Source organism: Rhinoraja longicauda, chromosome 3, assembly GCF_053455715.1.
Source record: "Rhinoraja longicauda isolate Sanriku21f chromosome 3, sRhiLon1.1, whole genome shotgun sequence".
Lineage (NCBI taxonomy): Eukaryota > Metazoa > Chordata > Chondrichthyes > Rajiformes > Arhynchobatidae > Rhinoraja > Rhinoraja longicauda.
The window spans coordinates 15,057,970-15,085,260 of record NC_135955.1 but is presented as its reverse complement, the minus strand read 5'-3'; the positions used below and the strand labels follow the sequence as shown (position 1 = coordinate 15,085,260).

At 42.2% G+C, this 27,291-nt stretch overlaps 1 protein-coding gene across 5 annotated transcripts in view; it reads right to left on the bottom strand.

The window, feature by feature from the left end:
• fbxo8 (F-box protein 8) overlaps positions 1-27,291 on the bottom strand; it is a 66,295-nt gene that overhangs the window by 22,730 nt on the left and 16,274 nt on the right. For all 5 annotated transcript variants that reach the window (XM_078432128.1, XM_078432127.1, XM_078432126.1 and 2 more), the window contains one exon: positions 1,110-1,420. In XM_078432128.1, the coding sequence (XP_078288254.1) occupies positions 1,110-1,420 (311 nt within the window). Of the gene's footprint in view, positions 1-1,109; positions 1,421-27,291 lie in introns of those variants that run through there.

Sequence of the window (27,291 nt, the reverse complement as noted above, 5' to 3'; positions counted from 1 at the left end):
CCTGCGTTTGGTCCATATCCCTCCAAACTTGTCCTATCCATGTACCTGTCTAACTGTTTTTTAAACGTGGGGATAGTCCCAGCCTCAACTATCGCCTCTGGCAGCTTGTACCATACACCCGCCACCAAGTTACGCCTCAGATTCCTATTAAATCTTTTCCCTTTCACCTTGAACCCATGTCCTCTGGTCCTCGATTTCCCTGCTCAGGGCAAGAGATTCTGTGCATCAACCTGATTTATTCGTCTCATGATTTTATACAACTCTAAGATCACCCTCATCCTACTGCACTCCAAGGAATTGAGACCCAGGCTACACAACCTCTCCCGAGAACTCACACTCTCTAGTCCTGGCAACACCCCTGTAAATCTTCTCTGAACCCTTTCAAGCTCGACAATATCTTTCCTATAACATGGTGCCCAGAACTGAACACAATACTCTAAATGCGGTCTCACCAACGTCTTACACAACTGCAACAGGACCTCCCAAATTCTATACTCAATGCTCTGACTGATGAAAGCCAATGTGCCAAAAGCCTTTATGGCCACCTTATCTACCTGTGACTCCACCTTCAAGGAACCATGCACCTGCATTCTTAGATCTCTCTGCTCTACTACACTCCCCAGAGACCTACCATTCATTGTGTTGGTCTTGCCCTTGTTATACGTCCCAAAATGCAACACCTCAGTTCTTCTTAAATGGTTGGAATGGTCCAATTGATTTTATAGGAATAGCAAAACTGTTGTCTCTAATCTGATGAATATATAAATTATTAGCAATCAGGATACGATTGCAGCTTTACTCATTGTTAACACACCAGGGGAGGTCGCAGAGAACAAAGGAGGACCCGATGGAGGGGCCGCCGGTGGCCACGGGCATAGTTCACCGCTGCGAGCAGAAGATAAAACTGTTCGATGAACCATTTGTAACTTTGTCGGTGCCAGAAATGTGGCGTCTCTGATCCTCGTTTACAAAGACGTTTGTTCCCCACAATATTTGGCTATGGTTGACTGAAAACACGAATGCAACTCCCAATCCTGGATTGCAATTCAAGATATAGGTACTCAAGCAACAGTTTTCATAGGGTCAGGGCCATGAATGACAGCACTTACCCCTGCCAGAGGACATCATCATTAGCCAAGTCCTGCCAGACACACGATGCCAAGCAGAGGTCAGTCGCATTCAAATATGATAGAATGGTTAAGCTCAACTCTGGGGGCAATAGTTCCAGATCCGGGAATCTGTGCTCTTCCTTTGATCTGCCAACTCTTAGGATGTGGTAGACGTCAACCCCAAGCTGGGCATGCCTGCGATTTGCTGCGGAAAGCCTCCTGTCATGTTCTACAAGGTAGTAGTCTTCCTCGGTGTATCGCTGGTGCTGCATTTGCTGATTTCTTGCAACTCTCCACAGTGCCTGCCCCATCTACAAACAGGAAACATAAGCAGAGCACATTTGGAAAGGGTATAGACAATAGACAATAGGTGCAGGATGAGGCCATTCGGCCCTTTGAGCCAGCACCGCCATTCAATGTGATCATGGCTGATCATTCTCAATCAGTACCCCGTTCCTGCCTTCTCCCCAGACCCCCTGGGATGCGAGGAATTAGAAATTTCCTCAGAATTAGTTGGACATGGCAGTGAGCGGCAGTTGGAGAAGAATCATCGAGGGAGTGATTTAATTAAAAATGTACATGTAGCATTTAAGAAGGTATAGTGCAAAGTTTAACCTTCTGAAGCACCTTTATACCATCATATCAGACATTGAATTAAAATGGAGGTGGCGGCCAAATTAATTGCAAAGATATCAATCAAAAATTGAGCATCACAGGCTCATTAATGAAATGCACTTTCCTTTTGGAATTATTTTATGTTCAGCCACAATTGAGTTTGATCTGCAGGATTAATAATAATCTATTTATCAGTATGAACAAAAATGAGGTGCTCCCCCTACAGCCTGGAAAATAAGTCACCATATGTAGCTACACCATTCTCAGTCTGCTTTGAGTGGTGTGAACATTGGAAGCCTCAGTGCAGACAGCTATCCAATGATGTCTGCCCAGACGCATTTTTAAACAGTACCTTAGGTCAACCTACACACTCTGTAAGAACCAGGGCCCCTGTACGAAACACCAATGCATGTAAAGCTGCATCATTTGCCTTTGCATCAACAAAGGTGAATTGAGGGAAAAAAGTGTGTTCTTTTTATTAATTTTTTTACTCCCCACATAATTTTTGTAAGAGTGATTTTTTTTCATGTCCCAGATATTTTTGTAGTGATTTGCATATTCCACAAGGGCGAACTTCATTTATCCAAACTGCTGCAATATGCGGGTCACTTATATAGAACATAGGACAGTACAGCACAGGAACAGGCCCTTCCTACAATGTCTGTGCTAAACATGACATCAAGGACATCTCTTACATGCTTGCACATAATCCATATCCCTTCATATCCATGTGCTTATCCAAAAGTCTCTTAAATGCCACTAATGTATCTGCCATCCCCAGCAGCACACGCCAGACACTCACCATCCTCTGCCCAAAAAAAACCTGTCCTGCACATTTCCTTTAAACTTTGCCCCTCTCACCTTAAAGCGATGCCCTCTGGTATTTGATATTTCCATCCTAAAAAATATTTTTTTTAGATGGTAAGGAGATCAAAACCATGCAGAGTATTCTAGGTGTGGCCTCATCAAAACCCTGCACAACTTCAATGCAATGCCTTCATTATTAAACTCCAATCCTTTTGCAATAAAGGCCAACATGCTGTTTGCCTTCTTAATAAGTGTTGAATCTGCTTGCTAACTTTATTTAAAAATACACTAATTGGAAAAATATATATATATATAGGATTGCACGGGATCCAACTGTGCTGAAACAGCAACTTGTGCCATTAAGTTTATCTCAACACTCATGCTCCAATCAAGGAGCTGAACTCATTTAAACCATGCTCCAATCAAGGAGCTGAACTCGTTTCCCCCCATTCTGCTTGCCCACAAATGGTTTTAAATACATATACTATTCAACTACGTCTTGCTTTGCACATTTCACTTTCTCACCACCCACAGTGCAAATTTTTTTTCTTCAATTTTTCTTGGTGACCCTATTTTACCAAAGCCTGGAAAACCATGAAAATGCCGTGATCTCAAGCAGACCAGATACTATCTGCGGATAGAGAAAATTAATTTCTCAGGTCCAAACATTTTCCGGCTTCACCGTTTCAGAGGTTTGACCTTTGTTCTATCTACCCTCTCTGCGATTTAAAACTTGTTTTCTCATTTCCCCAGATCTAAAGCAGGGTCTTTGACATGAAACTTCAACTCTGTTCTCTTTCCACAAATGTTGCCTGGTGTGATGAATGCTTCCAGCATTTTATTTTTATTTCAGAATTTGCAGGGTTTTTAAAGATAATTTTTATACTGATGGCCTTTGGTCATGATCTTGCCCACGTGGAAGCATTATCTGTGTCTAATCTATCATGAAGTATTTAGAACTTCATTGGTCACCCCAAAGCATTCCATTCCGAAGACCTAGTCTGTTTATTCTTTCCTAAATTGTACACACTCCCCAGGGTAGAGTAGTTTGTAGATGCCCCCTACAATTGGAAACTTCTTTTTTCTTCTTTTTTTCAATAGGTGCAGGAGGAGGCCATTCGGCCCTTCGAGCCAGCACCGCCATTCAATGTGATCATGGCTGATCATTCTCAATCAGTACCCCGTTCCTGCCTTCTCCCCATACCCCCTGACTCCGCTATCCTTAGGAGCTCTATCTAGTGGGCTAAAAGACCCATCACTGTGCAATCTCTCTTAAGGAGGCCATGGCTCAAACATCTCTTACTTCAAGAGCAACAACAATTGTATTTAAATGCTGTTATGCCAACTGCGCCTCAGAACCACACAATGCCATAAATTGCATGACAGGGCATTTGCAGATACAAAGAAAATTTCTGGCTGCAAATCAGCAGCCATCAAAATCATTTTTTTTTTAATTGTCAGTGATTTATGAAAACATATACTGACCTTGATTTTCCAAAATTCTGTTGAAGCTAGCAAATGAGCATGGGCACTGGGTCTCCCTACTGGGTCTGGCAATCCAGGGAGGGAACCTCACACTGGGTAGGTGGGGCCCGCACTACACGAGCTCACTCCAATTAGAAAGCAGTCAGCTCCAGCAGAAAATTGCAACCAGGGATGTAATCCAAGTAAGAGCATGTTCCAAGGCAGTAACCAGCAACTCGGGCAGTGTGCCAGCCAATAGCAGATCTCATTATTAACAACATAGAAGTAGGCCGCTGGGCACAACCTTTCTTTGTCATTGTTTGCGATTCACATGAGACTCTAGCACGTTAATAAAGCTTCCACTTAAATGCAACCGAGTTTTTCATTTCCATATCATGGAACAGCTTGTTGGGATCACATTTTGAGCAAAGTACCTCCAGTTCCTTATAGAATTGGCTAATAACTATTGCACGTTTATGACCCAGACTTTTGGACTAGTCTGCAAATGGAAGTATCCTTTACCCTGTTGAACCAAGTCACAATATTTTAAGGTTTTCTGTCAATTTAACTCTCAGCCTATTCTTTCCAAGAGAAGAAGTTTGGTGTGCTCCCTCTTTCCTGATCTTTATCACCTCAACAGTTCTAGTACAAAAATCTGGAATGTGCTCCTAAAAGGAGTGGTGGAAATAGTTCAGGACATTCAAGAGGGAACTGAATAAAGCACATGAAAGAGCAACAAGGAGAGGGCAAAGCAAAGGAACAATCTGAATTCCTCTTGCTTTTTCACAGAACTAGCAAAGGCTTCACAGACCCAATAGCTTCCTACTGTGCATAGAAAACCAAACAGTACAGCACAGGAACAGGCTCTTCAGCCAAACTGAATTCATCTCCTCTGCCTGCACGTGATCGATATCCCATCATAATCATGTGTGCCTATCTAAAAGCTTTTTAAAGGCCACCACTATCTTGTCTGCCTCCACCACCACCCACACCAGAAATATCAGTAAAGCTGAAAAAACACCAAATACACAGATCTTCTGTGGCTCTTAAACCTCGTCTGGTAGCTTATGGAGAGATTCCATTTGGACTTTATTTCCGACACATTTCCCTGATTAAGATTGTTGGAAGTCACACAAACGTGTGACAAGTCCCAAGAAGTCAGCATTAATTCTCAAGCATCCCTCTTATTATTTTGTAATGTTAAAATCAAAAGAATGTCAATAGAAAAATAGATAATTTTTATACTGATGGCCTTTGGTCATGATCTTGCCCACGTGGAAGCATTATCTGTGTCTAATCTATCATGAAGTATTTAGAACTTCATTGGTCACCCCAAAGCATTCCATTCCGAAGACCTAGTCTGTTTATTCTTTGGAAGGATTCTTGGTAGATTTTTACTTCAAATTGATGTTGTAATGCATCAGTAATTTCAAATCTTTGTAACATTTAAATCTTATATAGACAATAGGTGCAGGAGTAGGCCATTCGGCCCTTCGAGCCAGCACCGCCATTCAATGTGATCATGGCTGATCATTCTCAATCAGTACCCCGTTCCTGCCTTCTCCCCATACCCCCTGACTCCGCTATCCTTAAGAGCTCTATCTAGCTCTCTCTTGAATGCATTCAGAGAATTGGCCTCAAATGCCTACCGAGGCAGAGAATTCCACAGATTCACAACTCTCTGACTGAAAAAGTTTTACCTCATCTACGTTCTAAATGGCCTATCCCTTATTCTTAAACTGTGGCCCCTTGTTCTGGACTCCCCCAACATTGGGAACACGTTTCCTGCCTCTAACGTGTCCAACCCCTTAATAATCTTATACGTTTCGATAAGATCCCCTCTCATCCTTATAAATTCCAGTGTATACAAGCCTAGTCGCTCCAGTCTTTCAACATATGACAGTCCCGCCATTCCGGGAATTAACCTAGTAAACCTACGTTGCACGCCCTCAATAGCAAGAATAATTCCTCAATACTCATGCAAAAATAAAGATCTTGTTATATGTATGTTTATGCTGGTAATGACAACTACTTCTCAAGCAAGCCAAACACTATAAGGTCAAGGTCAATTCCATTGCAAAGGAAAATACAACGTTAATTAATGATACGTTTGTCTGGAACGATGAAAAATATTATATGAGGAACAATTTGCTGGAGCTTTGCCAACCACTCTTGCAGCTTAATGTTAACAATAACAAATAACAAAGTTGGGTAGTCACAGTGAATTATTTCTTCCAGCTTTACTTTGCTATCTGAAATGCCAAGTTTATTAGGCAGCGACAACTACTGCGCTATTGCTAACAGTTTATAGTCTTGTGGCCCACAATATATCGTAGAGGATAGGCTAATAAATGATAGCTTCACTTTACAAATTAGCAATTTTCTTCCAACAGGACACATTCTGTTACACAACACTAATATTTTCATAAACACAAATGAAACACATGACAAGCCCAGCGGCGGAAAAGCACTCTGCACCAATCCATCATTCTCGGCACCTAGTTTTCTGAAAGAGACAGAGTTCAAAATTAATAGAAAGGACTATACTGGCTCATGATGCTGGCAGGACTAAAAGCCAAAAAACCAAAATTGTACAGCACTGTATGCATCTCGAGCTAGGAGGCTGATGAATAGCTATTCAGGCAGACCATAAATTAGAGCATGCAACATTTCAGTGTAGCTATAAAAATATATGAAGGAATGAAAAACTTAAAATGGAAAATCGCCATTAAACTCTTACAATAAACTGTGTAGGTTATATAAATTGTCACCTACACCTTGCCCACATACAGATTGAGAAATATGTGTTTGGCACAAAAGGCTGAGAAAACAGGTTAATTACCGAACCAACAAGAATGCCTGGTGGAGACACAAGGAAATGCAGCTGCTGGAATTTTTAGCAAAATACAAAGTGCTGGAGGAACTCAGCGAGTCAGGACAAGTAACATTACACTTCCAAACCGAATAATTTCAGACAGAATAAAGTATTGGGGAGAAAGCTGGTAAAGGTCAGGTGGGGATGGGATAAAGCTTGGTAAGGGATAGGTGAATGCAGGAGTGGGGTTTGATTGGCAGATGGATGAAGCGACAAAGGCTAGAGATGAAAAGATGATAAAAGGATATCAGGTAAGGCAAGCAGAGGAGCGAAACGTAAAGCCAGAGGGTGGAATATAGGTGGAAAAAAGGGAAATTAGGGACTCAGGGATGGGAGATGACCATATAAAGGAGGGAAAAGGAGTTGGTTGACCAGGACGGGATAACAGAAGAAATGGGTGCCCTCTGGGGTTGGGGTGGCACAGGAAAGAGAGACGGGGTAGGAAGGGTATTTCTTAAAACTGGAAAATTCAATGTTAATTCTGTTGGGTTGTCAGCTACCCAAGCTGAGTACGAGGTGCAGTTCCTCCAGTGTGCATGTGGCCAGTGCAGAAAAGGTCAGTATGGGGAAATTGGGAAATAGAAAGGGGAGCTAAAATGGTGGCAATTGGGACATCCATCTGGCCTTGGCAGACCGAGCACAAGTGTTCAGCGAAATGGCCACCTAGCTTACACTTGGTCTTGCTAGTGCAAAGGAGGCCACATTGGGAGCACCGAATACAGGAGACGAGATTTGAAGAGGTGCATGTGAACCTCTGTCTCACCTGGAAGAGGTGCTGGGGTCCCTGGATGAAGGTGGGGGAAGGAGGTGACGGGACAGGTATTATATCTCCTGCAGTTGCAGGGGAAAATTGCCTGGTAATTTTGGTGGAGTTGGGAATTGGCGTGAAGGGTGGAAGATGACGCAATCACAGGGATATAATGAGATTAGCTGACCTTTGCCTTGCAAGTGTTGTCAGCCCATGTTCACTGCTTGAATGAAGTATGATACACATAGAAACCTTTGGGCATACAGTTTTCCAATGGTAAGCCAGTTCTCACACAGACATTTGTGACCCTTTCACCTGCAAATAGCCAGCCCCATGTCTGAATTTCACTTTGCAATTTTGTGAGCACACTTTTGACATGCCCAATCGCCAAAGCAATTCTTCTCTTAAATTAACAGGTATAAAGTGATGGTGGTTGGATTTGCAATCCTTATTCATGCATATTAATAATTGTTATATTTACTGAAACATTGAAATGCTATTCATATATGAAATGCAGATCAAAATATCTTTCAAAGATATCCATGATATCGAAGGAAGATTTAACTGATGGGGACAGAGACAGTGTCTGTTCTGGAAAATTGACAAAATTTTGCACCCATTGCTCTAGACAGATTCTCTCTATTTGCAAAGTGTAAACAAGTGCGATTTGGCTGCTGCTAACAAGAGCATTTCTTCGCCCTGCAATATGTTGCCAATGTGGCGCGTCGAAAAGCCCGAAATAAAGGCGAGGAGCCAGGTATTTCAGGATGGATTTATTTTGTGGTGTTCTCTAGACCAGTCGAGTCTGCCAGAGAGAGATCGCGCCTAAACTCCCGCCCTTTATCCCCGTAGCTAAGGGCCGCCCCCCTGGACTGGTCCATTCCCGTGCCGAGGGGTTCAGTAGTGGTAAGGCCCGACCCTTGGGAGCCGCCACACCAATCTGTTTGTGTGTTTTTCTTGGATCAACACCCAATGAAAAATATTCAGAACCAGATTTTGGCAATTAGGAGTCACTCTGGTTGAAAATCTTGCAAAAGTGACTGCCCAGTGCAGGAGTGCTGACTCATCACTGCTCAGATTCGAGAGATAATATTCCGATTGCAGTGTTGATGGCACCTCTGGGCCAGAGGGAATAGGCTTTCGGCAATTCCAGGGTGTCAGAACAATGACGGCAAGTCGAACTTGCACTTGCAAGGCCTACCATATCTCCCAGCTGCTAACTATTTTAACTCCCCGTCCTGTACTAACCTTTCTGTCCTGGGCCTCCTCCGTCACCACACGCAAACTGGAGCAACGGCACCTCATATTCCATTTGGGTAGCTTACAACCCAACATTTTAACATCAAATTTTGCAATTTTAAGTAACCAAACCACCACAGCTTCCTTCCCCCTCTCTTTTCTCCCCCCCCCCTTCTTTCCACCCTCCCTCTCCCCTTCCCTTCCGCCCCCCCTGAAACCCAGCAGATGTGGCACCAGTTTCCCCCCCTCTATCTGCCCCCTCCACTTGTACCATTTACAATGAATACACAATTCACAACTTTTCTATTGACAAGCTTAACAATTTGCAACTCTTTATCCTATCGGGCTCACATCTGTCTCTGCATCTCTAGTATTTGTCCAACAATCTGCCTACCAAATAACCCGCTCGCCTGTGTTGACATGACCAGCCATGCTCCGCCCTGCCCCATCTCTCTCAGCTTTCTTTCCCCGCTCACCACAATCAGTCTGAAGAATGGTCCCAACCTGAAACGTCCCCTATCCATGTTCTCCAGGGATGCTGCCTGACCCACTGAGTTTTTAAACAGCATTTTGTGTCTATCTTTGGCAAGTTACTCTTGCATTATATAAGGAAGACATGATTGGCCGTAGAGTGTTCAATGACATGAGCCCCAACGTCTACTGCAACACCACAAAAAGGAATGGCCACACAAATTATGTCACATACCACACAAACCGGATAACAGCAACAACAAAATCAGCAACGTGTGCAAGGTGGATACAGAGCATGATTTTCCACAGAAAAATTAAGTGATCCAGAAATAGTTGTTACTGCAACTCACTTGGGGAAAATTAACTACATACAGTGGAAAAGAAAACAGCATGATGCAAATGAATTTAGGCAACTATATTTATGTAATTAATGACAAAAAACATTGGCAGGGGAAGCAAAGCAGTCTGGCCTGCTTTCTGAAGTTGGAATTTACAAAATTGGCTCTGCAATTAACTGGGCTGCCCCCAACCCATTTGAATATCTGGATACGAAAATGTTGCATTTCTTGGCATGAATATAGCACAGATGATGGGGACCAACTTGCTAAGCCATCAGAGTGAAGCCTTTTAAAAAGCTAATCACTTGAGATACTAATTCACATAATGCAGAGATCTTTTTTTCTATTATGCAACAGGAAATGATATGATGTTTCACTGCGAGAAAGAGTTGGAGATTTATTGATACAAGAACAAGTACTTCAGCAGGAGTGAAACAGAAAGTGGACAGGAAATGTCTGCTCCATGCACTTCCATACTTGAAACATGGCAGTAAATATGTATCCCTGGCTGAATGTAATGGGAGAAAGTGGTAGTGCCTGTACAAGAAACTCCATTTCCAAACCTCGGCTCCATTGAAATTCAAAAGCAGAAAACTTGAACGCCATGCATGAATGCTGCGACACTGCATGCTTAGCGCATACGGACAAGTTTCCATCTCAATGACCAATTTCACCCAATGCAACATGGTCATTGTTTCCCACTGTGCACTCATGACTGGAATCTACACAACCCAGAGAACCTACAGCAGATAAGCCCCGAAAGGAAGCAACCCATTGACAGATGACAGCTCCTGTCTTCCACAGAGGAACGATGTTAGGGTTCTCTTCAATTGCTAACAAGCCATTCCCAAATCTCAACCATGGATTTTGTCCATTCCTAGGTAATATGGACATGACCTTCTCTGTGCAACAACTCCCAAAGAGTAAAATGCAGCTCCAGTCATTATACGTGGGTTTCTGAAACCCATAGCCTTTGATTACCCAAATTGGGTTGTTCCCTTCAGGTTTCCAATTACTTCACGAACCATGAAGAATCATGAGGGGAATAGATCGGGTAGATGCACAAGGGAATCGAGAACCAGAGGACATAGCTTTAAGGTGAGGGGGGATAGATTTACCAAGAACCTGAGGGATAACATTTTCACAAGTGTGGCGGGTGTGTGGAACGAGCTGCTGGAGGAGGTCGTTGAGGCAGGTACTATTGCAATGTTTAAAATACATTTAGACAGGTACATGGATAGGACAGGTTCAGAGGAATGTGGGCCAAACACAGGCAGGTGGGACTATTGTAAATGGGACATGTTGGTCAGTGGGGGCAAGTTGGGCCGAAGGATCTGTTTCTATAATGTATGACTGCCACCAGGTAGATATTCCAGTCTTTAGTTAAAATTCTGAAGACAAAACTTTTTTTTTTTCTTTGCTTACAAATGGGCCGATGAAGCCAAGGCGATTTATTTACTGTGAGAGTGTAACAAATGAATAAATTTAAAAAAGGCACACATTCTGAATGGTCACCTGGAGCAAATGAAAGTGCTTTCTGAAGTGTGATTTTGTACCTTTTACACTGTAAATGTGACTGTGAAGATGTCAAGGTCCAGTGTAAACCATTTCAAGAATCAAGAATGATTAATTTCTTGCTCTCCATTTCCATTTTGAACGAATTGATCTCAACCAAGAGTGCAATGATCTCCATAATGTTCTGCAGCAAATGGAGCGATTATTTTGGGTTCCTTCCCTGATCACTGACGTTGGAAATGTTTAATGGTAAAAGCCGTGTGAATATAAAATCGATACAACCAACTCGACCAAATAGCTGTCGATATTCACTAGCCTGGTTACGTAAAAATTACTACTACAATTAAGCACCAAATGGTTGCCATAGATTAAAAGGCCAAAGAAAAGCTGGAAGTCAAAGTAGAGACATACAACACGGAAACAGGTCCTTCAGCCCAATTGGCCCATGACCAAGATGCCCCATCTACACTAGTCCCACCTGGCCACGTTTGACCCATATCCTTCCAACCCTTTCCTATCCATGAACCTGTTTGAATGTATTTTAAATGCTGTTATTGTACCAAAAGATTGAAAATCTAAATCTATTTGATCCTTCTTTTACCACCTTTTTTCCAAAAGGTAGATTTCTACAATATTTTTGTGTAAACCACTAAATAACATTTCTATCTGCAAATAAGGATACTCTTGCCAGTCCGAGGTCCAGCGGAGCCAAATTTAACCACATTTGTAATATACAGCTACGGAAGAATGTGCAACGTGTTCACTTTGCTTTTGGTTAGTTCTTTTGAAGACAGAAAATATTACAATATCAAACATTAGGGGGAGCTAACAGAGATTCAGCCACAGTAAAGTCTAATAATGAACTAGAAAGTCAGGTGACTGAGCATAAATGCGGAACAGATCGGTCACAGCAGAACTTTGAGAAAGAGTGCAAGGTCAGATGAGTATAAGAAAATAACTGCAGATGCTGGTACAAATCGGTATTTATTCACAAAATGCTGGAGTAACTCAGCAGGTCAGGCAGCATCTCGGGAGAGAAGGAAGGGGCGACGTTTAGGGTCAAGTCCCTTCTTCAGACTGATGTTAAGGGGGGCAGGACAAAGGAAGGATATAGGTGGAGACAGGAAGATAGAGGGAGATCTGGGAAGGGGAGGGGAAGAGAGGGACAGAGGAACTATCTAAAGTTGGAGAAGTCGATGTTCATACCACTGGGCTGCAAGCTGCCCAGGCGAAATACGAGGACAGATGAGAGATGAGATGAGGGCAGAAGACAGATGAGAGTATTTTAACACAAATTAGAATTGAAACCTCTGTACAGCAAAGCAAAATCAGGATTGACAGCTGAGTGGGGCAGAATATAAATCAGAGTTCTGAGGCAGCTGAACTCATAATGGAGAAGTGTTCATGTGAAATTAGATGATCCAAGGTAAGGAACTAGTAGCTCAACTTTGTGTCAAGTAATGTTGTGGAATGTGCAAACTCATTGTTTTAGCCACATAGTGTTGGCAAATAGTTGCAGAAACATGTACAAGAGCAAAGATCACTGCTGCATGAATTTCTCAGGTCTGAAAAATGGATCTGCAAAAAACCCTTTTCTCAAATGACCAAGGACTGTGACGAATCATTGAAAGCAAAAGTGAATTTCAGCATTGAAGTTTGCTTCCATTGCGAGACACCTGCTAAGAAATGGAAAAGGAGCAGGGGTAGAGGACCAACGTCTCACAGGAGTTGAACACATGGCCCATATTGTTGCATGCTTCATTGAAATAATGGATTGGAGTTTAACACTTGGGTCGCTAATGTGCCAAATTCAAGTGGCACCTGCACAGTGCAACTGAACTACAGATGTTTGGGTAAACTTGGCACGGAATGGATTTGGTAAAAATGAGCAGAAAACTAAGGAGCTCCTGACAGCAGAAGCTCTACCTTTCCTCAGGAGAAAAGAAACACCTAACAGGCACCTACAGTGCCCTCCATAATGTTTGGGACAAAGACCCATCATTTATTTATTTGTCTCTGTACTCCACAATTTGGGATTTGTAATAGAGAAAAAATCACAAGTGGTTACAGTGCACATTGTCAAAATTTTAATAAAGACCATTTTAATACATTTTGGTTTCACCATGTAGAAATTACAGCATTGTTCATACATAGTGTTGTAGTTCGTGCCCTATGAACAGAATAGTCAGACAACCGAATTCGTATAACCTCTTTATTCTACTCACCCAGGTGGGAGAGAGTCTAGAAACCGGAGCGTTTAGAAACACTCAGGAAGCTAGTGTAGTCTCTCTCCCCGAATGCTAACAATTACACATATTTATACCCAAAATACATTTCCTGTTGCTACCATATATGGCAAGTTTTACAATGTCCTATAAATCTTTATGTCCCCTTTAGGACCCCCCATGTCCTCCGTGTCCTGTGTGACCTACATGTCCTCGGTATTCCCAGGACCAAAGAACAGTCGATATGACCAAATGTTCCCCTTAACCATCAAAGGATGGTCAACCATCAAAGCCTTAAAGCCAGTTGCCCATATCAAAGGATGCACTTAGCCATAAACCGTGCCTCTGTGCTGTCAACAGGATGTCCTGGCAACATAATCGAGCTGGAGCTTTTACACCTTTTTTACACCCCTGCAATAAAACCCATATGGCCAAATGCTAGAATGTTTAACCCCTTACATTCCCCTCTTTGATTATACTATAATCACCGATTGTGTTGTTTTCTTTTTCTTTTTAAATTGACCGATTAACAAGTAGTTGGCGTATACATGGACCGAAACAATAACAAATTAACAGAATCACTACAATTAACAGAAAGATACTGCCATAATGGAAAATCGGCCCCCACAAATATCCTAAACCAAACCAATCCCATCCTGAAGCATTAATTTGATTTTGGGCTAAATCTACCCCTATTTTCCTAGTCAAGCTAAGTCAATTTTATTTGTATAGCACATTTAAAAACAACCCACATTGACCAAAGCGCTGTACATCAGTTCAGGTACTAAGAACATACATACAATGGCACACAAACATAACAGCATATACATAAACAGTTCACAGCGCCCCCTCAGAGGGTTCAAACACGAAATGCTCTTTCTATAACCTCCTTCACAGGCCCCGCGATATTGGTGATATTAGAGGATACATCTGGTACAAATGTACAACATTCTTGCCCTATCATAGTACAGGTATCCCCTTTCTCGGCTAGCAGGAAATCTAGAGCCATACGATTCTGGAGAGCGACAAGACGCAGGGCCATTATTTCAGTTGTTAACTGGCCTATTTGTTCCTGAGTCTCGAACAGTCCATCAGCGGTACAATTTGCTAATTGTTCCAGGGCACTAGCTAAGTTTCAAATTTCAGTTCCCGCCCGAGCGGTTCCCCATCTCGGGAATATTATCCACCAAAACCTCTCAAACTCCGATACAGCTCGTTTGGAGCGCCGCTCTGGATGCTGTAGAGGATGATTTATGATTCGTAAATGTGGGATTACAAAAGCTAGATAACAGCACCCTGTCCAGGTCTCATAAGATCCCTGATCATACCGTGGCGAAAGTCCTGGTAACCAGACATATGCTCAGCTCCCACATATTAAGTAAGTCCCATTGAGAGGTCTTGGGGGAACTGTAGTACTGATATGGGTGCATGTGCTGAATCCCATTCTACAGAAACAGGTTGTATTTATTGGTGTTTCTGGAGAGTCATGAGGAGAATTAAGTTGCATCCGGGGCCAAATCTCCTGTGTTTGATTAAGATAGGATCTCAAGAACCACCCATTAAAACATTGACATCCACAGTCATCTGATTGGTTGTCGTAATCCGTACACCAATTATTGGGGCCAGGGCTCTCTGAGTGATTCAAAAAGAACCGGGCAGACCTGACTTCACTCGGAGTGAAGGGGACCGGGTAAAGAGGCATCATGCTTTTTCCATGTGTTGAAACCTGCGGCGCACACCCAACAGGCAGACCGTTCCACCTGTGAAGCATATGTCTGACATAAACGATTGGTTCGCTTGGTTGGTTGGTCAAACGATTGGTTGAAGAAACGATTGGTTTGCCGGAGATCCGAGATTCGTCCTTCTATCTGACTACCGAGGGTCAATATAATCCACAATCCCATCTCAGCCTCATGTTGTCCCGTGGTTTCTGGGCGTTTCGGACCTGAGAATGCTAGGCTGATAAAGATTGGGTTAATAATTTCATTTATTCAATTAAACGCTCATCCAGGTCGTACAGTTCATGGAGGTTGATGCACCCCTCTCCCTCCATCCCCCAAGGGGTTCGGAGTGGTTTCCCGTATAATACCTCAGCTGGGGCTAATCCTGTAGTAGAGTGGGGTTATACGCATAGGTTTTCTAAATGTGGTCCTCAGGCATTGAATAAATGAAAAGCAAAATACTTCCTTTAAATATCTTATGTACCCACTGACCCAAGTAAATAGGCTTCAAAGGCTAATTTATCAACTAAGCTAGTACAAAAATGGGAAGGGTCCACAATTCCAGCACAATTGTAATCTTCAATTCATTCTCAAATATTCAATTCATCCAGTTAAAAAAAACAAATGTTGAAATGTGAAGCCAAAGATACAGATCCCAGTTCGTTTAGACCATCTACACTAGTCCAGCAGTCTTGTGCTCAAATTTCCTTCTTTGTTATATCCCTGTATGAAGGGGTACCCCAATGAGAAATGCTGAATTATTGCATGCACATCCTGAACACGTGGAACAGCCAGAATACTGGACGTGTGTAGAACAGCTGCTATCAACCGTTTTTGTTCCTGCAAAAACTGGCATTGATAATCCTTGGGTGACATCGGCTTTGTCACATGCTGACCTGGTGTTCTGAAACACCAGCTCACCCTCCGAGCAAATGGTTATCGCTCTTAATACTAGGCAATAAATAAGTCAATAGTAAAGCGTGCACGGAATAGGAGTAAGGAAAGGTGTTATCCATAAAATAGTTCACCATGAAGTTGCTATGCCTGATTAAAAGCTTTGTCAACTTGTAACATGAATTTAAAAATACCTGGACTGAAAGGCAAAAACTAAATTCATCTGTCAGGCATTGGAAATTAAACTGGCACAAAGCATGTCCACAGGGTACAACCCAATAGGCTTGGTCTCTCAATTGTTTAGCTCTGGTTTTATTAAACCATCCTGAGCAGGGTCCTATTCTTTCTGCCTTCCAGGGTATTGTGCCATTGCCTCCTCTGCATATCATCTGAACGTCTTTACATAAATGTCATGGAGTAAATACAGATTAACCACAATCCCATATAGATCTTGAGTGCACTTCCCCTAATAGCAGGAGTAACAATAGCAAAATAGCAACATCAATAGCAAAATCAATCCATCAGCTAAACACATCAACAATAACTAAGCAATACTTATAACTAAGTACACATGGCAATTCAATAAAATCAATTTGTAAACCCCAATGTATTTTGGGGTGATACCATGTAGCATTTATTACATCCAACATTCCCCTCTTACCAGCATAGGTAAGAGAGTGCACATAATGCAACAAAACAGGTAAAAGCGCGTTAGGGACACAAACTTTGCCAGAGGCAGTAACCCAAAGCGAGTCAGATTCGCGAGGGGAACACCCATCCTGGCTCCACTGGTGTCTCTCAGCCTCGGGGGCGTCCCCCTGAAGCTGGCAGAGTTCCGAAACACTGGGCATAGCGGTAGTTGCAGAAAACTGCTGTTGTTCACCTAAAGGAACTAAAATGGTAGGGGTCAGGGCCTCTGTGCGTGCCAATGTGTCAGCCAATGCATTCCTGAAAGAAATGGGATCCTTGACAGATGTATGCGAATTACATTTAATGACAGCCAAGGTTTTCAGGAGTGTTAAACTCGCTAGTAGACTTTGGACAAACAGGGCATTTTTAATAGGAGTGCCTGCTGCAGTCAAAAAGCCCCTGTGCTGCCACAGGGTACCAAAATCATGTGCAACCCCAAAGGCATATCGTGAGTCGGTGTAAATATTAGCACATTGGTCAACGCAAAGATGGCAGGCCCGCGTGAGGGCAAATAATTCAGCTTGCTGGGCAGCATGAGGTGTACTGAAAAAGGCTAGGGTGGGCAGTATCCTCAATCTCTAGCGCCGATCGTGCGGATTCTTGTTCGTGGCGCAACTTAACCCTTTGTCTGGGACCTATCCATATTCCCTGATGCTGTCTCATTATCGGGGGGTAGTCCCCAATATTCTGGCGGGGAGGGTAGAACCGGGACTGGCACCACCGCAGCCGGTGGCTCTGCCTGTGGGGCTGTGGGGATCGGACGTGATCAGGGTTCCTCGTCACCCTCGGACTCCTGATTACCTAATAAAGCCGCTATAGACTCCAGTGGTTCGGATTCTGACTTTTGTTGTTGTTGGGCGAGATATATCCCTTTGGTACCGGTTTTAAATTCACCTCGAGCTCGGGTATCACGGTCAAGTCTTAGATCATACACCTTACATTCCGCTTGCAAAATATCGCATGTTTTCGGTATTCCCAACCTATCACACACTGATATCCCTCTACTACTTGCATTTTCCCTCGAACTTCGCTCCCTTGACTCCTGATGGTGCTTCCCCCTCTTTCCATTTTTTTAATCCTCTTTTTCCATTTCTTCACTGCTTCTCGCTCCCACATTAATTGTTACCAAACGATCAATTTACCCAGACCAAGACAATGTCAACAAGAGTGACCGCCCTTTACGTTATAATACCGGGGCACCGCCATCACCTTATCCAAAGTCCGTCTCACATGTCTGACATCCAATTACCAAACGATCAATTTCTCTTATATCCATAGCCTGTCCCATTCCTGGCCTGACAACCAATCACTATATCACGTTATGAAATTATTCTTAAATTTACCCAGACCACAGACTCATGCGATAAAGACTCTTACCTGAATATCATCCTTATCCTTGCCCTTTTCCTTATCGGTTCGTCTGTGAATCTCAGTTGAACACAAAATCAACCCCAAACGAGGGACTTCAGTGTCTGAAAAACGTCAACGTCCGGGGTCTCGAACAACGGTCGAGAAGTGCACTCTGTCCCTTTCGGACGTGTTTCAGTCACCGCTGCCTCTTAGTCGTTCGTGGTTGACAGTGCCAAAGAGATCCTGCCGACTACGCCAAATGTTGTAGTTCGTGCCCTATGAACAGAATAGTCAGACAACCGAATTCGTATAACCTCTTTATTCTACTCACCCAGGTGGGAGAGAGTCTAGAAACCGGAGCGTTTAGAAACACTCAGGAAGCTAGTGTAGTCTCTCTCCCCGAATGCTAACAATTACACATATTTATACCCAAAATACATTTCCTGTTGCTACCATATATGGCAAGTTTTACAATGTCCTATAAATCTTTATGTTCCCTTTAGGACCCCCCATGTCCTCCGTGTCCTGTGTGACCTACATGTCCTCGGTATTCCCAGGACCAAAGAACAGTCGATATGACCAAATGTTCCCCTTAACCATCAAAGGATGGTCAAACATCAAAGCCTTAAAGCCAGTTGCCCATATCAAAGGATGCACTTAGCCATAAACCGTGCCTCTGTGCTGTCAACAGGATGTCCTGGCAACATAATCGAGCTGGAGCTTTTACACCTTTTTTACACCCCTGCAATAAAACCCATATGGCCAAATGCTAGAATGTTTAACCCCTTACAATAGTGTCCGTCCGTCCCTCGAACTTCGCTCCCTTGACTCCTGATGGTGCTTCCCCCTCTTTCCATTTTTTTTAATCCTCTTTTTCCATTTCTTCACTGCTTCTCGCTCCCACATTAATTGTTACCAAACGATCAATTTACCCAGACCAAGACAATGTCAACAAGAGTGACCGCCCTTTACGTTATAATACCGGGGCACCGCCATCACCTTATCCAAAGTCCGTCTCACATGTCTGACATCCAATTACCAAACGATCAATTTCTCTTATATCCATAGCCTGTCCCATTCCTGGCCTGACAACCAATCACTATATCATGTTATGAAATTATTCTTAAATTTACCCAGACCACAGACTCATGCGATAAAGACTCTTACCTGAATATCATCCTTATCCTTGCCCTTTTCCTTATCGGTTCGTCTGTGAATCTCAGTTGAACACAAAATCAACCCCAAACGAGGGACTTCAGTGTCTGAAAAACGTCAACGTCCGGGGTCTCGAACAACGGTCGAGAAGTGCACTCTGTCCCCTTCGGACGTGTTTCAGTCACCGCTGCCTCTTAGTCGTTCGTGGTTGACAGTGCCAAAGAGATCCTGCCGACTACGCCAAATGTTGTAGTTCGTGCCCTATGAACAGAATAGTCAGACAAGCGAATTCGTATAACCTCTTTATTCTACTCACCCAGGTGGGAGAGAGTCTAGAAACCGGAGCGTTTAGAAACACTCAGGAAGCTAGTGTAGTCTCTCTCCCCGAATGCTAACAATTACACATATTTATACCCAAAATACATTTCCTGTTGCTACCATATATGGCAAGTTTTACAATGTCCTATAAATCTTTATGTCCCCTTTAGGACCCCCCATGTCCTCCGTGTCCTGTGTGACCTACATGTCCTCGGTATTCCCAGGACCAAAGAACAGTCGATATGACCAAATGTTCCCCTTAACCATCAAAGGATGGTCAACCATCAAAGCCTTAAAGCCAGTTGCCCATATCAAAGGATGCACTTAGCCATAAACCGTGCCTCTGTGCTGTCAACAGGATGTCCTGGCAACATAATCGAGCTGGAGCTTTTACACCTTTTTTACACCCCTGCAATAAAACCCATATGGCCAAATGCTAGAATGTTTAACCCCTTACAATAGTGTCCGTCCGTCCGTCCGCCTGCCGCCCCCCCCCCCCCCCCCTTAATGCAGGTATAAGAGAGCTCTCAGCATCAAGTCTTTCCTCCAGTCTTTCCATCACCTTTGGAAAATGTTATTGCTGTTTATCAACACGAGGACAAAAGTTGTGCCATTGAAAGTCAAAGAAGCCATTATGAGACTGAGAAACAAGAATAAAACTGTTAGAGACATCAGCCAAACCTTAGGCTTACCGAAATCAACTGTTTGGAACATCATTAAGAAGAAAGAGAGCACTGGTGAGCTTACTAATCACAAAGGGACGAGCAGGTCAAGGAAGACCTCCATAGCTGATGACAGAAGAATTCTCTCTACAATAAAGAAAAATCCCCAAACACCTGTCCGACAGATCAGAAACACTCTTCCGGAGTCAGGTGTGGATTTGTCAATAACCACTGTCCACAGAAGATTTCATGAACAGAAATACAGAGGCTACACTGCAAGTTGCAAACCACTGGTTAGCTGCAAAAATAGGATGGCCAGGTTACAGTTTGCCAAGAAGTACTTAAAAGAGCAACCACAGTTCAGGAAAAAGGCTCAAAACTCATTGGCTGGCAGTTCATTCCACAGCAAAACAATGATCCCAAACATACAGCTAAAGCAACAAAGGAGTTTATCAAAGCTAAAAAATGGTCAATTCTTGAGTGGCAAGTCAATCAAACGATCCAAACCCAATTGAGCATGCCTTTTACATGCTGAAGAGAGAACTGAAGGGGACTAGCCCCCAAAACAAGCATAAGCTAAAGATGGCTGCAATATAGGCCTGGCAGAGCATCACCAGAGAAAACGCCCAGCAACTGGTGATGCCCATGAATCGCAGACTTTAAGCAGTCATTGCATGCAAAGGATATGCAACAAAATACTAAACATGACTACTTTCATTTACATGACATTGCTGTGTCCCAAACATTATGGTGCCCTGAAATGGGGGGGAACTATGTATAAACACTGCTGTAATTTCTACATGGTGAAACCAAATTTTAATAAAATCTGACAATGTGCACTTTAACCACGTGAGATTTGTAATAGAAAAAAAATCACATGCGATTAAAGTGCACATTGTCAGATTTTATTAAAGGCCATTTTTATACATTTTGGTTTCACCATGTAGAAATTACAGCTGTGTTTATACATAGTCACCCCATTTCAGGACACCATAATATCTGGGACACATAGCTTCACAGGTGTTTGTAATTGCTCATGTGTGTTTAATTGCCTCCTTAATGCAGGTATAAGAGAGCTCTCAGCATCAAGCCTTTCCTCCAGTCTTTCCATCACCTTTGGAAAATTTTATTGCTGTTTATCAACATGAGGACCAAACTTGTGCCAATGAAAGTCAAAGAAGCTATTATGAGACTGAGAATAAAACTATTAGAGACATCAGCCAAACCGCAAGCTCACCAAAATCAACTGTTTGGAACATCATTAAAAAGAAAGAGAGAACTGGTGAGCTTACTAATCGCAAGGGACTGGCAGGCCAAGGAAGACCTCCACAGCTGATGACAGAATTCTCTCTATAATAAAGAAAAATCCCCAAACACCTGTCCGACAGATCAGAAACACTCTTCAGGAGTCAGGTGTGGATTTGTCAATGACCATTGTCCACAGAAGACTTCATGAACAGAAATACAGAGGCTGCACTGCAAGATGCAAACCACTGGATGGATTTGCCAGGTTACAGTTTGCCAAGAAACTGTAGGATGGCCAGGTTACAGTTTGCCAAGAAGTACTTAAAAGAGTAACCACAGGTTGCTGTGAAGAAGGTCTTGTGGACAGATGAGACAAAGATTAACTTATATCCGAGTGATGGCAAGAGCAAAGTATGGAGGAGAGAAGGAACTGCCCAAGACCCAAAGCATACCACCTCATCTGTGAAACACGGTGGTGGGGGTGTTATGGTCTGGGCATGTATGGCTGCTGAAGGTACTGGCTCACGTATCTTCATTGATGATACAACTGCTGATGGTAGGGTAGCATAATGAATTCTGAAGTATATAGACACATCCGATCTGCTCAAGTTCAAACAAATGCTTCAAAACTCATTGGCCCGCGGTTCATTCTACAGCAAGACAATGATCCCAATCGCAGACTTCAAGCAGTCATTGCATGCAAAGGATATGCAACAAAATACTAAACATGTCTACTTTCATTTACATGCCATTGCTGTGTCCCAAACATTATGGTGACTTGAAATGGGGGGACATGTATAAACACTACTGTAATTTCTACATGGTCAAACTAAAATGTATAAAAATGGCCTTTATTAAAATCTGACAATGTGCACTTTAACCACATGTGATTTTTTTCTATTACAAATCTCAAATTATGGAGTACAGAGGCAAATAAATAAATGATGGGTCTTTGTCCCAAACATTATGGAGGGCACTGTAAGCTTGACAACACCAAAATCCTTATTAAAAGTTGTAATATATCACAATGGTCTGATACCTGCTCAGAAACTGATATTTAATGTCGGAGACTTAATTTCATGAACATGCTACTCATCTGGAAAGATTATTGGAGAGAAACACCTGCCATCCACAGGGATCTCCTACAGGATTCAGTAAATATTAGGAATGCCATTTGATACTTTCCACCTGTTCAAAAAAAAGCCTTCTTTGGCATAAAATTATAGAATGACACAATATAGAAATGCATTTGGTGAAATGTAGTGACAGAGCTTCCCAAAGAGTTGCACCCTCCTGCTCCGTTCCCCACATTTTGTTTAAGGTAGGTAATAATACCTCAGTTGGTTACCATCACCCTCTGAGTTAATATATATTACCCCACTGCTGTTTATATCGCATCAACACATCATGTATAAACATTATTTTTTTAAAAACCCATGTAAGGCTCTCTTTTCATAGATTGGGAAAGATTAGAGATTGATAAAGGCATTGCTTTATCTGTGAACATTTCCATTGCAAATACATAAAAGACTAATATATTCAATGTAACACCAGGTTCAGGAAGCAAGTATTGAATTAAGAGAGAGTCAAGGGTGTTTTACAGTCATATGTCCCAAAACAAATGATACAATTACTTGTTATTGCAAGTAAGAATTTTAATACCATAGGACAAACAATCACTCCACCTACACTTCACGCTGTCTCAGGAAAGCAGCCCACATAATGGGCGGCACGGTAGCGCAGCGGTAGAGTTGCTGCTTTACAGCGAATGCAGCGCCGGAGACTCGGGTTCGATCCTGACTACGGGTGCTGCACTGTAAGGAGTTTGTACGTTCTCCCCGTGACCTGCGTGGGTTTACTCCGAGATCTTCGGTTTCCTCCCACACTCCAAAGACGTACAGGTATGTAGGTTAATTGGCTGGGTAAATGTAAAAATTGTCCCTAGTGGGTGTAGGATAATGTTAATGTACGGGGATCACTGGGCGGCACGGACTTGGAGGGCCGAAAAGGCCTGTTTCCGGCTGTATGTATATGATATGATATGATATGATAATCAAATACCTTTCCAAACCCGGTCATTCCTTCTGCTCCGTGCTCCTGTTGGGCAGAAGATAAAGCTTGAAAGTGCTTGCCACCAGATTCAGGAACAGCTTCTTCTCCTCTCTTATCAGGCTTCTGAACAGTACTTCCATAAACTAGGGTACGGTCCAATTCTCCTCTACCTCATCGAGGATATTGGACTTTGTGTCAAACTGTTGCGTTATAATGATGAGAACTTTATTCGACACTCTGTATCTTCCCCTTTGCTCTACCAATTGTACTTGAGTTTGAAGTGATTGCATGCAAAACAAAGCTTTTCACTAAACCTTGGTAGATGTGACAATAATTAACCCAAACCTAGGCAAGGTTGATGTGGGATGCTCAAGATAGTTAGTAGAATTTGCTAGGGCCCCACTGCAACCAAACAGGACACTAGTAGAACCATCAGCAACTTCAGTACTTTGCAGAATTTTAGGCCAATGCATTTAAATTGGTTTGGGTGAAAAGTAAAAGGGCATAAGTAAATGTTTTGATAGGAGTTAAGAAAGTTTAGCTTTAAACAACATACTAACCCGATTTCCTGTGCTCAAGGAACATTTTCCAATAACCACGCAACAATTTAATAACAGTAGATGTCAGAAATAAGATTGCATAGAATGAAAAACTTTAAATGGTAGGATGTACAAAGCAAATGAGAAACATACAGTAGGTTGCATCGAAAATAGGAACCCAAGGTGTTAGAGACAAGGTACTAGCACGGGTAGAAGATTGGCAGAAGGCAAGGAGTGGGAACACAGGGGGCCTTTGCTGGTTGGCTGCCTGTGGCGATTTGTGTCCCACAGGGGTTGGTGTTGGGTCTGCTGCATTTCACATTATTATGTTAATGATTTGGATGATGGAATTGATGGTTTTATGGGCAAGTTTGCAAATGATAAGAGATGGAGGGGCAGGTAGCGTTGTGGAAGTAGGGAAGTCTGCAGAAGGACTTGGACAGGTTGAGAGAGTGGGCAAAGAAGTGGCAAATGGAATACAGTGAGGCAAGGCGTACAGTCATGCACTTAGGTAGAAGGAATCATGGCGTAGATCATTTTCTAATGGGGGAGACAATTGAGTAATTGGAGGTGAAAAGGGTCCTGGGAGTGCTGGTGCAGGATTCCCAAATAGTAAGTTGCAGGAGTGCAGGAAAGAACTGCAGATGCTGGTTTAAATCGAAGGTAGACACAAAATGCTGGAGTAACTCAGCGGGACAGGCAACATCTCTGCAGAGAAGGAATGGGTGACCTTTCAGGTCGAGACCCTTCTTAATTTGCAGGTTGAGTTGGTAGTAAGAAAGGTAAATTATGTTAGCATTTATTTTGAGAGGACTAGAATATAAAAGTATGGACGTAATGCTGTGGCTTTATAAGGCAATAGTCCAATCAAATTTGGAATATAGAAAATAGTTTTGGGCCCTATACACGAGAAAGGATGTGCTGGCATTGGAGGGAGTCCAGAGGTGGTTTATGAAATTGATCCCTGGGATGATTGGGTTAATGTACAAGTATCATTTGATGGTTCTAGGCCTGTCCTCTTGGAGTTTTGAAGGAGGAGGGGGATCTAATTGAAACCTACCGAATAACAAAAGGTCTAGAAAATGTGGAGAGGATGTTTCCATTCATGAGAGAGTTTAGAACCAGGGGCATACCCTCAGAATAAAAGAACATACCTTTGAAAAGGAGATCGAGGAATTTATTTAGCCAGAGATAAGTGAATCTGTGGAATTCAGTACCACAGTGGAGGCCAACTCATTGGGTATTTTTAAAGTGGAAATTGATAGGTTCTTAATTAGTAAGGGAGTCAAAGTTACGGGGAGAAGGCAAGAGAATGGAGAGGAAGGAAAAAAAATTGCCATGATCGAATGGCGGAGCAGACTCGATGAGCCGAATAGCCTAATTCTGCTCCTATGTCTTATGACCATAATGATGGATTATGTTTTGAAATAACCACTGCAATAGAAACAACAAAATTATATAAAACTTAAATGCTGAAAATCTGCGACAAAACAGAAAATGCTAAAAGAGATCCAATATATAAAGCTGTTTGGTTCTTGAGTGTTTCTTTAGTAACTCAAAACATCAAGTGCTGGTCTCTTATGACTAACTTACTGGAAACTCTGGAAGTGGGTACAAGCAACGACCAAAACATTTATAATTTTTGCCACATCCCGACTGCCCCAAACAGTTTAAAAAAAAATTAGGCACTGCCATTCAAATAAGGTCGAGAAATTAAACTACCCTGGGCCTCATTTGTGAATGGACAACAAACAAGGTCCAAAATGGTGCTGAGAAAAATTAGTGCTTTGCGACTTCCTTTCCACTCTTTCCAGCAGCTTTTGTCTAAAGTGATAATGATACCATGGTGAGCAGCGATATCAGGAAAACTGGGTTGTATTATAAAATAACAACCCACCAGGCAAGTTGGTCATTTCATTATTACTACTTCATGAATCAAAAATGTAACCCACTGCAGTTATTTAATAGGCTACTTCTGTCCCATGAGGCAGCAAAATTATAATCATATGACACATCTGGAAAGGCCACAAGTTCAGCAACAATAGAAAGCTCCTGTGCCTCATTCTTTCCAAATGTTATGACCTTATGTTGATTTTAAGACCTACGGATTAAAGTTGTTGTTGATTGTATTGCTATTCCTCTGTGGAATCGTTGTTCTGCCTCAGCTGGTGCCATCTGAACAGTATATTTTGTTGCAGCTACACAGGGAAATAAATCTTGTCGCTCGAACAATGCAGTCAAGGTTTAAGTGCTCAAATGCACACACTGAAATTTGTCAGGAGGGAGGTTGTGCCTCAAGGGAATAAATTCATATGTCAGTGTACAACTGCAATAATTTGATATTTGTAGTATACATAAATGTAATAAATGGAATTGAAATATTTCTGGTCTGCATGACAAATACAATACCCCTTTCAAAGCAAGATACATTCCAATTAAATCTGGGGTATTTTAGCGCTCTAGACAATACTATTCCAAGTCATTTCATTTCTGGCTTCAAATTAAAATATAGTCCAATTACAGGTTTTTCAATTAGTGGAGATGATATCTGGAAAATTTAATCTCATGCTTAATGTACTGTCACCACTTCAACAGAGAGAAAAAAAATCATTGTCCAACTATGCTTTGTGTTAAGGTAGGTCACTTTGCACTCAGAGATCAACTAATAAATCGCTATCTCATTCACTTTTTAACAGTTAAAATCCACAAAACACCTTGATCCCATTTATTTATGTTGATTTTGAATCAATGTTTTAAGTGTCCTAATCTATGTGATATTCATTCATCATCAATATAATCTCAATGATTTGCCCTGAAACACAGTCATTCACCACTTTAAATTCTTCAGGAAAATGACTTGGATTCATTTTCCTTTCCTCTGAACAAAAACAAAAGCAAACCTCCAATACCAATGGTCAAATAATGAAACTCAAAACTTGGGTAAATTAAGAAGTTGGAGCATTAGAACTCAAAAAACCCGTGGAAAGATAATATGGATGACACAGACCAAAATGAGAGATAGCAGCAATATTGCAAGGATAACACAAAAATTTCTGGTCCATTTCAGTAATGCAGAGTTTACAATACTGGACAGGAAAGTTCAGATCAACCATGATCTTACAGAAAGGTGGATCTTACAGGCACCAGAGGTTGCATTATCTTGTTCTTCTCCTATTTGAATGATTTTGGATGTCTAGAATAGCACTGGGCAATAGATAAAGTTTGACCAGCAGATAGGCAGCTGTAAATCAGACAGAGC